This window comes from Micromys minutus (assembly GCF_963924665.1).
Source record: "Micromys minutus genome assembly, chromosome: 29".
NCBI classification, from domain to species: domain Eukaryota; kingdom Metazoa; phylum Chordata; class Mammalia; order Rodentia; family Muridae; genus Micromys; species Micromys minutus.
Genome location: NC_137964.1, coordinates 14,138,671 through 14,152,624, shown reverse-complemented (window position 1 = coordinate 14,152,624; position 13,954 = coordinate 14,138,671). Strand labels below are relative to the sequence as shown.

The 13,954-nt window shown below is 47.4% G+C and overlaps 1 protein-coding gene across 3 annotated transcripts in view; it reads right to left on the bottom strand.

Annotated features, from left to right (window-relative positions):
• Positions 1-6,453: 6,453 nt before the first annotated feature.
• The window catches only part of HIP1 (huntingtin interacting protein 1), a 126,761-nt gene continuing 119,260 nt past the window's right edge, over positions 6,454-13,954 (bottom strand). For all 3 annotated transcript variants that reach the window (XM_080940442.1, XM_080940444.1, XM_080940443.1), the window contains exons 29-31: positions 13,419-13,480; positions 12,318-12,426; positions 6,454-10,896 (exon numbers count right to left, since the gene is read on the bottom strand). In XM_080940442.1, the coding sequence (XP_080796568.1) occupies positions 10,844-10,896; positions 12,318-12,426; positions 13,419-13,480 (224 nt within the window). In that variant the 3' untranslated portion in view covers positions 6,454-10,843. The remainder of the gene's footprint in view (positions 10,897-12,317; positions 12,427-13,418; positions 13,481-13,954) is intronic.

Below are 13,954 nucleotides of genomic sequence, written 5' to 3'. Positions count from 1 at the left end.
ACACACATACACACACACATACACACACACACACACACACACACACAAGTTTTCTTTCTTACTTTTTTTAAAAGTAGAAGTAGGCAGCTGGACGTGGCAACACTTCTTTAATCCCAGGGTTTGGGAGGCAGAGACAGGAGGCCTCTCTGTTAGAGGCCAGCCTGGTCTACAGAGTGAGTCAATTCTATGATAGCCAGAGCTACACAGAGAAACCAGTCTCGAAAAACAAAACAAAAACCACCAAACCAAACAAATAACAAGCAAAGAAAAAACTAGAAACAAGCTGGAAGGCAGGATACCCCTGCCTCCATTTTGTGTGTCTCTCCACTGGAGCTGCCTCCTTACTTCTCTGTATGTAGGCCGTCAGTCACTCAAGCTAATGTTTGTAACACTGACCGGGGCATCTGTCAGCTTTCTTAGCGTCTCAGACACCTGAAAGACTCCTAAAGGTCACCAGTCAGTCTAAACTTGGAACTACCCCGTATTTCAGAACAACGGAGCGTTCAAGGACAGAGCTACTGCTCGCCACCAGGAGGCACTGGTTCACTATAGAGGTGGCTCCTGGAACAGGCACAGTCCCCTCTTGAGAACCTGATTTCTTCAGGCCACTTGGCAGAAGCAGAACTCAGGCAGTGATGAACCAGACCCCACCCTGCTTCTAATTACACATAGTCCTCTACTCCTGGCCCCTAAACATGAATTAAGATCACTGGGTCCTTTTATCTCTCCCACTTTCTAACAAACATTTAAAAGCAAATAAATTTGTTCATTGTGTGTGTATAGGTACACACTCGAATGTGTGGTTTCTTGAGACAGTTTTTCTTCTGCATAGCCCTGGCTGTCTTAGAACTCGCCCTATAGACCAGGCTAACCTCAAACTCAGATATCTGCCTGTATCTGCCTCCCAAATGCTGGGATCAAAGGTGCACATTAATATACCGAGAGGTAACAAAGCAGCCCGGGTTATCTTCAGTCTCCCCTGCAATGTCACCTGACAAGCTGCAGGACTGTGAGAAGTCTCTTCCCTGCTATCCCTCCCAAACCGGGTTAGAATTTTTCTTGCCTCCGACTCCCTCGCCTCCGCAGTAACTATAGAGATTTGGAGTCTGTTAGTTATGTATTTTAGATTTATTTTGAGTGTTTTCCTTGCATGCACCGCATACATGCCTTGCATGAAGAGGTCAGAAGAGGGCATTGGATCTTCTGGAACTGGACAATGGTGAGCCAGCCACAACTTGGTTGCTGCGAACTGAACCCAGGTCCTCTGAAAGTGTAGCAAAGGCTCATGAACAGCCATCTTCCCAGCCCCTTGCTTTGTCTTTTAGTGTTTAGTTCCTCCGGAAAAACATGCAAACTCTATAAAGCTATTTTTGTTCCCAGTTCTTTACAATGCTAGGAACGGATGATTATTCATCTTTTTTTCTTTTTTTTTTTAATGTGAGTACACTGTTGCTGTCTTTAGACGCCAGAAGAGGGCATCAGATCCCATTACAGATGGTTGTGAGCCACCATGTGTTGCTGGGAATTGAACTCAGGACCTCTGGAAGAGCGGTCAGTGCTTTTAACCGCTGAGCCATCTCTCCAGCTCTGATATGTGGTCTTTTCTTTTGTTCTTCTTTATTTTTGTAGGTTTTACTTATTTATTTTTTCTTTCAGTATAGTATGTTTTAAAGTTTATTTTATTACTTTACATGTAAGAAGGATTTTTTTTTTTTTTTTGCATCCTTGCATACATGTGCCACAGACATGCCTCGTGCCCTTAAAAGCTCAGGAGAGGGCTTCAGATTCCCCTGAGCCTTGAAGTTACAGACAGCATATCGTGAGCTGCCGTATGAGTACCAGGAATCCAATCTGTTGCAAAAGCAACCACATTCTCTTAACGGCTCAGCTCATCCTTCAACTCTTAGTACATTACTTTGAATTATTATTCTTTTGAGACAAGTTCTTACTATTTGTAGCCCTAGGTGGCCTGAAACTTGCTATGTAGGTAAGGTTAATCAGGAATTCCCAAAGAAAGATCTACCTGTCTCTGCCTGCTGAGTCCTGGGAATAAAGGTGTGTATCACCACGTCCAGCATGAGTGTCTTTTTGTCAAGACAGGCTTTCTCTGTTTCCCTGGCTGTTCTGAAACTTGCTCTGTAGGCTGGCTGGCTGGCCTTGAACTCAGAGATCTGTGCTGGCCACCCAGAAAATATCATTGGCCCAAGCCAAGCCAAAATCTCAGAAATAGAGCGGACGAGCCAGGCCTTACTGGGAGTGGACTCAGCCAACTCTGGAAGCCTGGCTGAAATCACCATCTTTGGGCGACCCAGCACACAGATTCGAATGAAAAGTATTCTCTTGAACATGGCGGCCTGTCACAAAGAAAACGAAGTCCAAAGAGCTGTGGAAATGAAACAAATCGAAGAGTCCTCGAAAGTTCGTGTCGCCTCAGTCTTAAGCAACTCAAGTATCAAAGGGCAAATTAGACTCAAACTGTTTGGCAGCCCACGTCCGCCAGAGTGAGGAGAAACATGGGCGGATTCTTAAATCACTACACGTGTTTTCATACCTGCCTTCTTGAGCACCTTCTGTTTATTTTTCTTAGCAAATAACAATTTGTAGAACTGTTCCAATATAAACTCTTTTGGGGTATGCTGTTGGTTTTGTCATATACAATAACATTTATAAACATTAAAAAAAAAAAAAAAAGGTGCTGGCCACCATGCTTGGCATGAGTATCATCTTAAAGCAAACCAAAACACGACTTTTGTTTGTAACGTATATGAGTGCTTTTCCCGAAAGCATGTGTATGTATATGTGCACAGTGACCCTGATGTGAGAAGAGGGTGTCAAGGCTCCTGGAACTGAAGTTACAGATGGTCATGAGCTGTCACGTGGCTTCTGGGAACTGAAGCAGGACTCTGCAGGCGCAGCTACTGCTCTTAGTGGGTGAGCCACCTCTCCAGGCCCAAATGTTCATGTTTTAAGGACAAAATGGGCGAAGAAATTATGGGCTACAATATTTTGGGTCAGATCATATATATTTTTTTAAAGATTTATTTGCTTATTATGAGTACACTGTTGCTGTCTTCAGACACACCAGAAGAAGGCATCAGATCTCATTACAGATGGTTGTGAGCCACCATGTGGTTGCTGGGATTTGAACTCAGGGCCTCTGGAAGAGCAAACAGTGCTTTTTAAATTTTCCTTTCTACTACCATTTCTAATACTTTTATTTGAAGTTATCTAAATGGCTAAAACCCCTCTTAGAAAACGTGTGAAGACGATTTCTGGTTTGGGTGCTCTTGTGTTCCTCTGGCGACTATAGAAAGCGGTAGAGATCGGCCTCTTTGCTGCGCAGTGTCCCTAGGGGGAAACATGAGGTCCACAATGTACTGTGGGCAGGTCCCCGATGACGCCCTTCCGAGCCTCATTCACCAGCTTCACTTCCGTTCTACTCTCGGCTATACTCTCTGGAGTGCTCTCTCCGTCAGAGGTAAGAAGTCAGGGCTGGAACGTGAGGCAGGAACTGAAGTGTAAGACGTGTAGGTACGCAGGCTTGCTCCAGTCAGTGCTCTTAACCGCTGAGCCATCTCTCCAGCCCAGATCATATCTTATATTGGGGGATTAGGGGGAGGAGTGAGACTGGGTCTCTCCATAGATTCTCCTAGAACTCACTACGTAAAACAGGCTGGCTTTGATCTCATAGGGAACTGCTTGCTTCTGCCTCGGAGTGTTAGGATTAAAGGTGTTCATCACCACAGTTCCTCTAGTGATTTTCAAACTTGTTTTTCCAGATAGCTTTACTATTTAGCTCAGGTTGGCCTTGAACTTCAGAACCTTCTGCCTCAGCATCCCTAGTGCAGTACCACCACACCTTTATTTATTTATTTGCTTGCTCTAAATTTTTTTATTTGTGTGTGTGTGTGTGTGTGTGTGTGTGTGCACCTTTGAGTAAAGGTGCCTGAAGACATTCAAAAGTGAGTGTCCAATTCCCTGCATATGGAGTTATGGGAGTTCCTTGGCTGCTGGGAACCAAAGTTTAAGTCATCTGCAATGGCAGATAATTAAGCCATCTTTCCAGTTTCATGTTTTTTTTTTTTTTTTAAGAATTCTTTATTCAGTGTATGTATGTTCATACACTGCCACTATATTCTGACACACCAGAAAAGGGCATCAGATCCCATTGCAGATGGTTGTGAGCCACCATGTGGTTGCTGGGAATTGAACTCAGGACCTCTTGGAAGAGCGGCCAGTGCTCTTAACCGCTAAGCCATCTTTCCAGCCCCCAGGTTCATGTTTTTGGAGCCAGGGTATCATGTTGTCTCAACCTGCCTATATAGTTGAAGCTGCGCTTGAGTTTCCGATACTGTGTCCACTTCCCAAGTGCTGGGATCATAAGTATGTCCCACCGCTCTCTCAGATCAAATTCTCCCCCTTTGACAGGGTCTCAGGTATCCCAAGCTGGCCTTGAATTTCTTATCTCTCTGACTCCATCTCCCAAGTGCTAGGGTTAAATGTGAGCACCACTACACTACCTGGTCCTTGAATCTGCCTTCTTACTGTGTTCCTTACAAAACCCAGTCACACAACGTTTGCAATCTATCAAGGCATCTACGTGGACCCACCGGCAGTTGAACTTGACTGTGAGGCCTTAGATGGTCCGAGGACTGCTGCTGGGACTTACCAGACCATACCAAGTCCAGGCGGGTCCACAAGGACAGCGGTCCAGCCACAGCTGCAGGCCTTCAGCCCAGGACTTGTGTCAGCCGCCTCTCGCCAGAGAAGCCCGTAGCCCTAAGCAGCGCGAAGGCCGAAGGAGGCAGAGACCTCATGGTCCCAACATGCACTCTGTGCCTCTTACACCACTACAGAGCGGCTCCTGCGAGAGGAGCACCAAAGGCGGTCGGTTGCCAGGAAACAAGGCAGCAGCTCCCAATCAACTGCCAGCTAGTGGCTGAAAGCGGGGAAAAGGAGATGCAAAAGGGTTTGAGTCTTGTGAGTACAATTTATGTTTCCTCTGATTTTTTTTCTTTTCCTTCCTCTTCCATTCCCTTCTCTTATCTCACTTCCCTTCTCCCTCCTGTCCTTTATTCCCATCCCCTTTCCTAGCCTTCAGTTAGGCAGACTGCTAATGAAACCAAGAGGAAAAACAGGAGGAAGAAGCCAGCCAGCCAGTGCGCGCAGCTCCAAATTCCCCCAGAAAGCGCGTCTCTTGCTGCCGCCTTACACACCAGGCTCTAGCTTCTTTAGATTGACCGTGGCTGGGTCGTCCATCCCTCTTGTGATGGATGAGGCTCCTGCTTATTGCAGCCAAGCGACCAGTGAGTTCCTGCCTTTTCAGCGTGCAGCCAGCCATTTGGGAATTACCTGACCTCTGACAATGCAAAGCAATACAACGAATGCCCCATGCAAATATGCGCACTTTGCTGCAGTTTGATCCCTCTCGGCCACCATGGATTTTTTTTTTTTTAGCCATTAAAAAAAAAAAGATTTATTTATATTTTGTATATGAGTACACTGTAGATGTCTTCAGACAATCCAGAAGAGGGCAGCAGATCCCATTACAGATGGTTGTGAGCAGCCACCATGTGGGTGCTGGGATTTGAACTCAGGACCTCTGGAAGAGCAACCAGTGCTATTAACCGCTAGAGCCATCTCTAAAGCTCTTGCCTTGCTAGGTGATCACTGTTCCAACCATGCTACCCCTCTTTTTCTAGGATACTGAAGCGGAGTACCACTGTGTAGCCCAGATGATTTTCAAATGTACAATCCTCCTGCCTAAGTTTCCTAAGGCCAGGGTTATAAATGTGCATTATTATGGCCCTCCTTTCTCCACACCCATTGTTTTCGACGCGGCAGGTAGAACCCACAGCTGTGCTTGGTAGGCAAGCACTCTATCAGTGAGCTACACCTCCAGCTTACAAACCAATGTTTCTCTAATTAAAAATTATTTTAACACGTGTACACATACTTGTCTGAATATACACCAGGTGTGTGCAGGCAAGCTGCGGAAGTGTCAGATCCCCCGGAGCTGGACTTGCAGGCAGATGGGAGCTGCCTGGCGTGGGTGCTGGGAACTGAACCCCTGCCAGAGCGGCAAGTTAAGTGCTAACCTTCTCCCCAGCCCCTCTTTGTAATTTTATTTTTTAAACTTGCTAAAAAGAAAGAAGGCAGAAGCAGGAGAATCTCTGAGTCTAAGACCACGCTGGTTTACAGAGCCAGTTTCAGAATAGCCATGGCCCCACAGAGACGCCCTGTAAATCCATGTATGGGTAGGTATATGGTGCACTTGAGTATATGTGTGCATACCACTTATATGCAGGAGCCTGAGGTCAGAAGAGGTTGTCAGGTAGCCCAGCACTGGAGTGAAAGATTGTGCAGTGTCATTCACTCAAAATAGAAACAAGAAGCCAGAGCCCAATCCACAAGGGCGCTGATTGGCCCTGCTTCACCAGCGTTCTCCACAGCTAGGCGGACATGTTTATTGGAAAAAAATTGAAACCACAGATGCAATGCATTATACAAAGAAAGGTCTTCGTTCCACAATAAAAGTCCTGGAGGGGAGAAACAAGAGCCAGTGCCTGCCCTGGGAAGGTAGGCACTCTGTGAAAAGCTGAATTTCACTTATCAGGACTGCTCGAATGGAAACCTGTGGAAAAGGTTAAAAACAGAAGGGGGCGGGCATAAACAAACAAAACCAACCCCATCCCTGCACCGTTTGAGAGTTTGTTATAAGCTTGAGACATTTAGGTTATCACCAAGATTTAACCAGATTCCTCGGTTTGTCCCTAGAGTGGTAATCAAATTTAACTTAGGGTCTTCAAACCTGAGGTAGCTGAGGGTCACCTGAAACACATCTGGAAGGTTCTAGCCTCACAACTGGATCCAGTCTTGTCTAACCAACCATTCCTGGCTTTGACTCCTGGGAGAGGAAGCACTCCATTGCTGAGTTTGGTGTCTCTGTTTGGGCTGGACCTGGGAGCCAAGGGTGGCAAATAGCTCTTCTGAATCACTGTTGATGGCTGGCAAGTGCTGTCATGGTGGTTTCCAGTGTTACAGTGTGGTCTCTGAGAACCTGACAGGTGAAGAGGGAGGGCAAAGCCTCTCTATTTAGAAGGCCAATATGAAGGTTCTAAGATGGTGGAGAGAGCAAAGCTGGTCACACTAAACATGATGAAGAGCTGGCAAAGCTCATTTTGTTGGATGCCAACTTGGAGGATGTTCAAAGATGACGGAGAAAAAGCAAAGCCCACTCCGATTGGAAGGCTAATACAGATAATCCAAGATGGCAGAGGGCAAGGATGTTCTTATTGGTAGGTCAATGTTGGGCCCAAAGATTTGGTTCTCTAGCAAGGTTCCCAGAGATATGGACAGGCAACAGAGTAACAAATTTGCCAGCTATTAAATACTAGGGTCAAACAGTGACAGATCCTTCTTCGACCTAGCCACTGACCAGGAAGTAAAAACTCCTCCAGACACAAGATGAGGACAAACATCTCTTAAGACGAGAGAGGCCATAGCACCCTAATGTAACCAGAATAGCATGTACTTATGACCCTGGGTCACCTGGTATAAAACCTGGTGTCTGACTCGGCAGCCACCAGTTCTGAAACAGGATTCCCTGGATGTATTTGATTCTCCCGGCTACTGGGCTAAGGGCTTATGCACATAGGATTCTAGTTATAGTGTTGTAGGCAGTAGTCAAGAAGCCATTTAAATGGTAGTCCGGTCATTGTTTTTGAGATGAGGTCTTATACACCAGGCTAGACTCAGTCCTCCTGCCTCAGATTCCCAAATGCTGAGATTACAGTTGTGTACAGACAAACTTGGTATAATCATTTAAATTCCTTGCTGAGCTATGACCTAACCCAGCAGAAGTAGATCTACACACACACTTATGCTTAATCTCAAGGTACCAGGAAACTGCATTACCAAGTTAAATAAGGGACACAGCTTGTCTCACCCCACCCTAAGCCATTACTTTATCAATTCTCTGTCTTTAATAAGTTAATTTTTCAGGAATTATTTTACTTAAAGGTATGTAGGTATGTTTGTATGGGTGTATACTGCACAGGACATCGGATCCCTTGGAGCTGGGGTTAAAGGCAGTTGGGAGCCACATGATGTGGGTGCTGGGAACTGAATTTGGAACCTGTGGAAGAGAGGGAAGTACTCTTAACTGTGGAGCTGCCTCTCCAGCCCCTCAGTTCCCTGACTTGAGGATTTATCTACACTCAACACAGCAGACTTTAGTCTAAGAGGTCTCAGGGGTTGGGGAGACTGTGAAGTCTCATTTGAGCTGTAAGAATTTCCAGTTTGGTTTGTCCAGCCACTAGGTTAAAGACTCATGTTTTGGTAGCAGGAAAGCTGAAAAAAAATTATGGTCCATACCGTGTGAGATGGCTCACACCTTTGACCCTAGAATTTGGGAGACAGAAGAAGAGGAACCTCGGTGACTTTAAGAACAATGAGGTGCATATAGCTAGTTCAAGGCCAGCCAGGAATATGATGTAAGACCCTGGCTCTAAACCACTTATATAAACTCTATACACAAACATATATAACCTGTTTTTAATTTTTTTTTTGAGACAAGGTATGCAAATTCAGGTTCTTCCTGCCTCTGCCTTTTGAATGCCAAGGTTGCAGGCATGTGCTAGGTAGCCTGGCTAGAGAAAGGCAGCTACTACTGACCAGCTACTACAAAATCCTGATGTGACATGAAGTAGGTAGGGACCCTTTTGTGTTGCTGACTCACCTCATGCTCTCTCTCCACTGTTTTGCTACCTAGGCAGAGTTTATTGGGGCTTTTAAAAAATGACAGTAGCTTTTCAGATAGGTGTGTGACTCATTCAGAGAACCCCGAGCCATTGCTGTGTGTTTGATTTCCTCTTGCTGGGACACACGGGTGTGACTCTAGAAGCAAGGACTCCATCGCCACCTTTGGAGAAGCCAAGTAACAGTGAACTCATGGACTGGCTGTACTGGCACAAATGAGCCAACCATGCCAAGAAACAATCTTCTGGCCCCAGAATGGGCCCATTTCTACTGCAGATAACTCAAGCCCAGTGTGGAGGTCACATGTCACAGTGGCCATCTGGGTCTCTGGGAGTGCCCACTGGGGACAGAGTAGGGGTGAGGAGTGCAGGAAGAAGAAAGTTGATTCACAGTGATCGAGAACATTACTCCCACGACCCACTACCCAGCAATGCTGAGCCGTGTCCCATCCAGGACAGGCTCAAAGAAGTACTTGCTGGTCGCCGTCTATGTGTTACTACAGATAAAGAAGTCACCTCCCGGTTCTACCCTACATATCACAAGGTCACTTAAATAAGAGGTCCATTTGAGAGTTGCAAAGTGCTGGCTGGCTGCTTGTGTCTAGGCAGGGTGCCCCCTGTCCCCACCCTGCATGCATGGGAGAAAGAGTGGGTGGGTGGTGACAGGGACTGTGTCATAGCCAGTGGTCCCCTTTCTACTTTGCCCTGTTCCTATATGCTCTGGAATCCAAGCCTGGAAATGCCCAGGGATGGCGCTTTAGCTCGGTGATCTGGGAAGACTGATGGCAGAGGCACGCCTGGTCAGTTACCCTCGGTCCTGACTGCTCCAAGCGTCTCTGGGGCAGGTGCTGCATAAAGATCGTTAGTAATAAATATGAAGAGTCTTTACACCGAGCCAAGTTCGTGTCCTGATGGGAGCGAGTGGGGCTGATCCTGTGGGCACGCTGGGTAAGTAGTACATCCTTTTCTGGTTCAGCAGGATGCAGAAGCAGGCAGACAGAGCCTAGGGGCCTTGCCTAGGTTTGACAGGAGGTGACCCAAGTGACATGGCACAGGAAGTTCGCTCTGGGGATGTAGTGTTGCTGTTCACACCAGCTCCATTCCAGCATGTGACGGGTGAACCTGGTGACAGGAGCGCCTAGGAAAACCGTCCCCTGAAAAGCTGGGCCTCGGGCACCATTTTCTTTTTTTCTTTGTTTCTTTCATTTCTTCAACTCTGCTGCTCCCTGGCTTGTGAAGGTGGACAGAGGCCTCGGGTTGGCATCCAGGTTGGACAGTTAAAGGCACTAGCTCAACTTCAGACTTCCAAGGAGAGCTGTCACCCTGGGGAGTCGTCTTGGCCGACGGCATCACTGAGCTGGAGCACCGAAGCGTGGTTTGAGCCGCACCAGAGTGTGTGGTGTGTGGGGCGGGAGCCGCACCGGAGTGTGTGGGGTGAGCGGGGCTTCCTCTCAGAAGGCTCAGAGCTCAGGGTGGGGCTGGGGGTTGGAACCCTTTTTGGGAAAGTTGGCTGTGTGAAACTTCAAAAACAGGAAACTAAAAGTCCCAGATGACCACCTAATAGTAAGCAGTTGGGGTGGGGTGGGGGGGACCCATTGAACTGCCAAAAGGGTAGTGTGGATGCCGGCCGTTTCTCCGTGTTCTCCCCAACAGCGGATTCAGACAGCAGTCTGCTTTGGGATCCAGCGGAGTTCGGCTGCTCACAAGTTTGTGCAAAAGGACGGGGGGGGGGGGGGGGGAGGGAAGAACAGATGTAAGATGTCCCCTCTCCAAGCTCCCAGTGACAAGACACCTCTCTAAGGACGTGACTGTGGAGGAGGTGGGTATTGGGCAAGATGGGGTGGCCGAGTCGCTGTTTTTCTGTGAACCTGAGTTTGCTCATGGCTGACCCTGGTCTACCTGCATTCCAGGAGCATAGGAGAAGAACTCATCATGCATGCAAACATAGGGGGTGTCATGAGGACACCCTCCGGCCTTCAGCTTTTGTCACTGGAGATGTCCACAAGGACCTGGCGTGCCACGGTTGGGGAGTGTCACAGGAGTATGGGGATTTACATTCTGACGTGTGGGGCGCTGGCTTGGCTCTACTCTTTGTCCGGCACAGCTTCCTGAACAGCAGAAGGTGACGCTTCTGTCCCTGGAAACAACCCAAACATGTCACACAGAACCTCATGCATACATGAACCCATCATGCCAACCCACTGCCAGCACGTGACGCTCTCAGGCTCATGACTACCATAGAACGGTGTCATGAACTGTGTCCAGGAATAATTCAGGGAATCACCATGAAAGACATATGCTCAGTTGCCAGGGTTTGTCACATTTTATAACCAAGTACAGTCTTGCCTGTGACGGACCTAACCACCTTGGCCATGTAGGAAGCCACACGTGGCAGCAGGCAATGGCAGGGCCTGGGTTGGGACAGAGGACAACTCTCAAGAGTCAGTTCTCCTTTGCACCTTAGGTTCAGAGATCAGACAGGTAATCAGAATTCATCGGAATACTCTAGTCAAGTGCTCGGCCGCAGAGCCAGGTCCCACCTCCTGAGTTCTAGGCCAGCATCCCCACAGCCCAGCAACAACGCTAAGCCGCTCTTTACTTCCCCGTTCTGAAAGAGTTTAAGTTAGGCTGGCCTCGAATTCATCTCGTGGAATGAAGTTTACATCAAACTTTCAAATTTTCTGTCGTAGATTCCAGAATAGTTGGGAGCAGAGGCATGTGCCACCAGACCCAGCTCCGGGGCTGGACTGAATAGTCTCAAATCCCATTTCTCCAGTTAAGCCTGTTCACTTTTTGGCAAGTGTGGCCTTGTGTGTGTGTGCGAGCATGCATGCATGCGTGTTGAACTTGGTGGTAGTTCAGGGTTGAGAGTACTGTACGCTCATCCAGAGGACCCAAGTTTGAGTTCCAAAACCCAGCACATGTCAGCTCACTACTGTGCTCACACCCAGAAAAAAAAAAAAATTAAAATCTTAAAAACAAACAAACCAAAGAACCCCAAAAACCAAAGTCAGTAACCCAGGAGGGCACTATAGTGACTGAGGCACAGTTTATGTATCAATGTGGAGGTTTCTATAATATTCAATTTTTTTGTTTTTGGCTCTGTAACCTGGCCTCCAATTCCTAATCTTCTTGCCTCTGCCTCCCACGTGCTAGGTTCACAGATGTGCACCACCTAGGCGAATGGCTGAGGATTTAAAGGGTGACAACAAAAGGTTTTTAATTCTCTACACCCTGGGCTGCAGAGATGGCTCAGAGGTTAAGAGCACTGACTGCTCTTCCAGAGGTCCTGAGTTCAAATCCCAGCAACCACATGGTGGCTCACAACCATCTGTAATGAGATCTGATGCCTTCGTCTGTCTGGTATGTCTGAAGACAGCTACAGTGTACTGATATATAATAAATAAATAAATCAATCTTAAAAAAAAAACAAAACACCAAAAAACTATTCTCTATACCCAAGCTTTAGGCTGATTTAGGATCAAGGAGAGGAAGGGATAGTCCAGAGGTTCTATTAGGGGAGAAAGCACCATAAGTGAATACCCAAGGTGGGCTCACCTTCTTCCCAGCCCTCAGCAACACCAGCCAGCTCATAGTGTTTCTTCCGAAGCTCTCCTAGTTTCTGGCGTTCCTTCTGCAGGTCATTTTCCAGCTCCAGCACCCTAACCTGTTGGAAGAGGGGGGACAGGAGGGTCTCATATTTCTTTGGTTTAATTTAGTTAATGTTCCACCAATGAGCTATGCTTCCACCGCTGTAATTTTCCTTTTTATCTCTCAGTCTCTGTTTCTCTTTGAAGTAGTGGGGATTGAATCCAGGGCCTCATAGAAGATATGCATGTGCTCTTCCACTGAGCCACGCCCCCAGCCCCTCACTGGGGGATTCTAGGCAGGGGCTCTCCCACTGAGCCACGCCCCCAGCCCCTCACTGGGGATTCAAGTCACCTCCAGCATATTAGTGGCAGATTCTAAGCAGGTGCCCAAAGACCAAATGACACCCAGCCCTTGTGCTGTTCCTTTGGACGCTTCTCTGGGACTTGTTTTCTTTAGACCACCTGGTCTCTGTGTCTCAAGTTCCTTCTTCTAGCATATCTGTCCTATTTCCACACCTTGCTCAAATCCACCTTATCGACTGAGCCATCCACAGCCTGAGATAAGCCTTTTAAGTTTACGGCCCAGTTCTTAGTTTTGAGACACGGTCACATGTAACACAGACACACTGGCCTAGACCCCTTGTTTCTCCACCTCCCTAGAGCCAGGATTACAGGTATATGTTACATTTAGTCTTCTTTCGTTCTTGTCTATCTTTAATTATGTGTATCTATGTGTGTGTCAGGTTTCAGGGCGGGGGAGAAGGTGACACACATAAGCAAGTGAATGGAGGCCAAATGTATTGATCCTCTAGAGCTATAATCCTCTAGAACAGGAGAGACAGGTTGTTGTGGGCAAGTCTCTTAGCTGCTGAGCCACTTCTGTTGTTCTAACAGACTTGCTATATGTATAGCCCACACTGGTCTCAAACTCAAGGCAGCCCTCCTGCCTCAGCTTCCCAAGTGCTGGGATTATTACATGCCTACCCACACCTGGCTTCTCCCTGCGGGAAGGATACTTGAGGCTGATGTGCAGGCAATGGAGACATAGATATAGCAGTGGTGTTCTTACCTGGGAATCCATCTCCTGGCGCTTGATCTGGGTCAGTGTCATGCTTGAGAAGTCCATACTGTCTGCAAGGATGGATAAAGGGAGATCCAGTCAAATACGATCTGTGGCTGTCACTCAACTACGAGGACAACAGAAACTCCCTTCTGTAGAGCTTGGCTTGTCCTTTGGCACCATAGTGGCTGCAAGCTGAACTGTCCCCACAGGCTCATGTTTGGAGAGCCTGTTCCCTAGCTGTTGGTGATATGTTGGGAGGCTGTGGAATGTTTAGATGGTTGGGCCTGGCTGGCAGAAGTAGGTCCCTAGAGGCATGGCTTTCTTTGTGTGCATACTAGTGTGCACAGGAGCAGGTCATGTATGTTCATATGTATGGTACGTGTGTTTGTGTGCATACGCATGGGGAGGCCAAAGGTCATCCTCAGGAGCTGACTACTGTTTTTCTTATTTCATTTATATATATATTTTCCACCTTGTCTTTTCAGACAGGGTCTCTCATAGGCCTAGAGCTGACCAAGGTGGGTAGGCCGGCTGACCAGTGA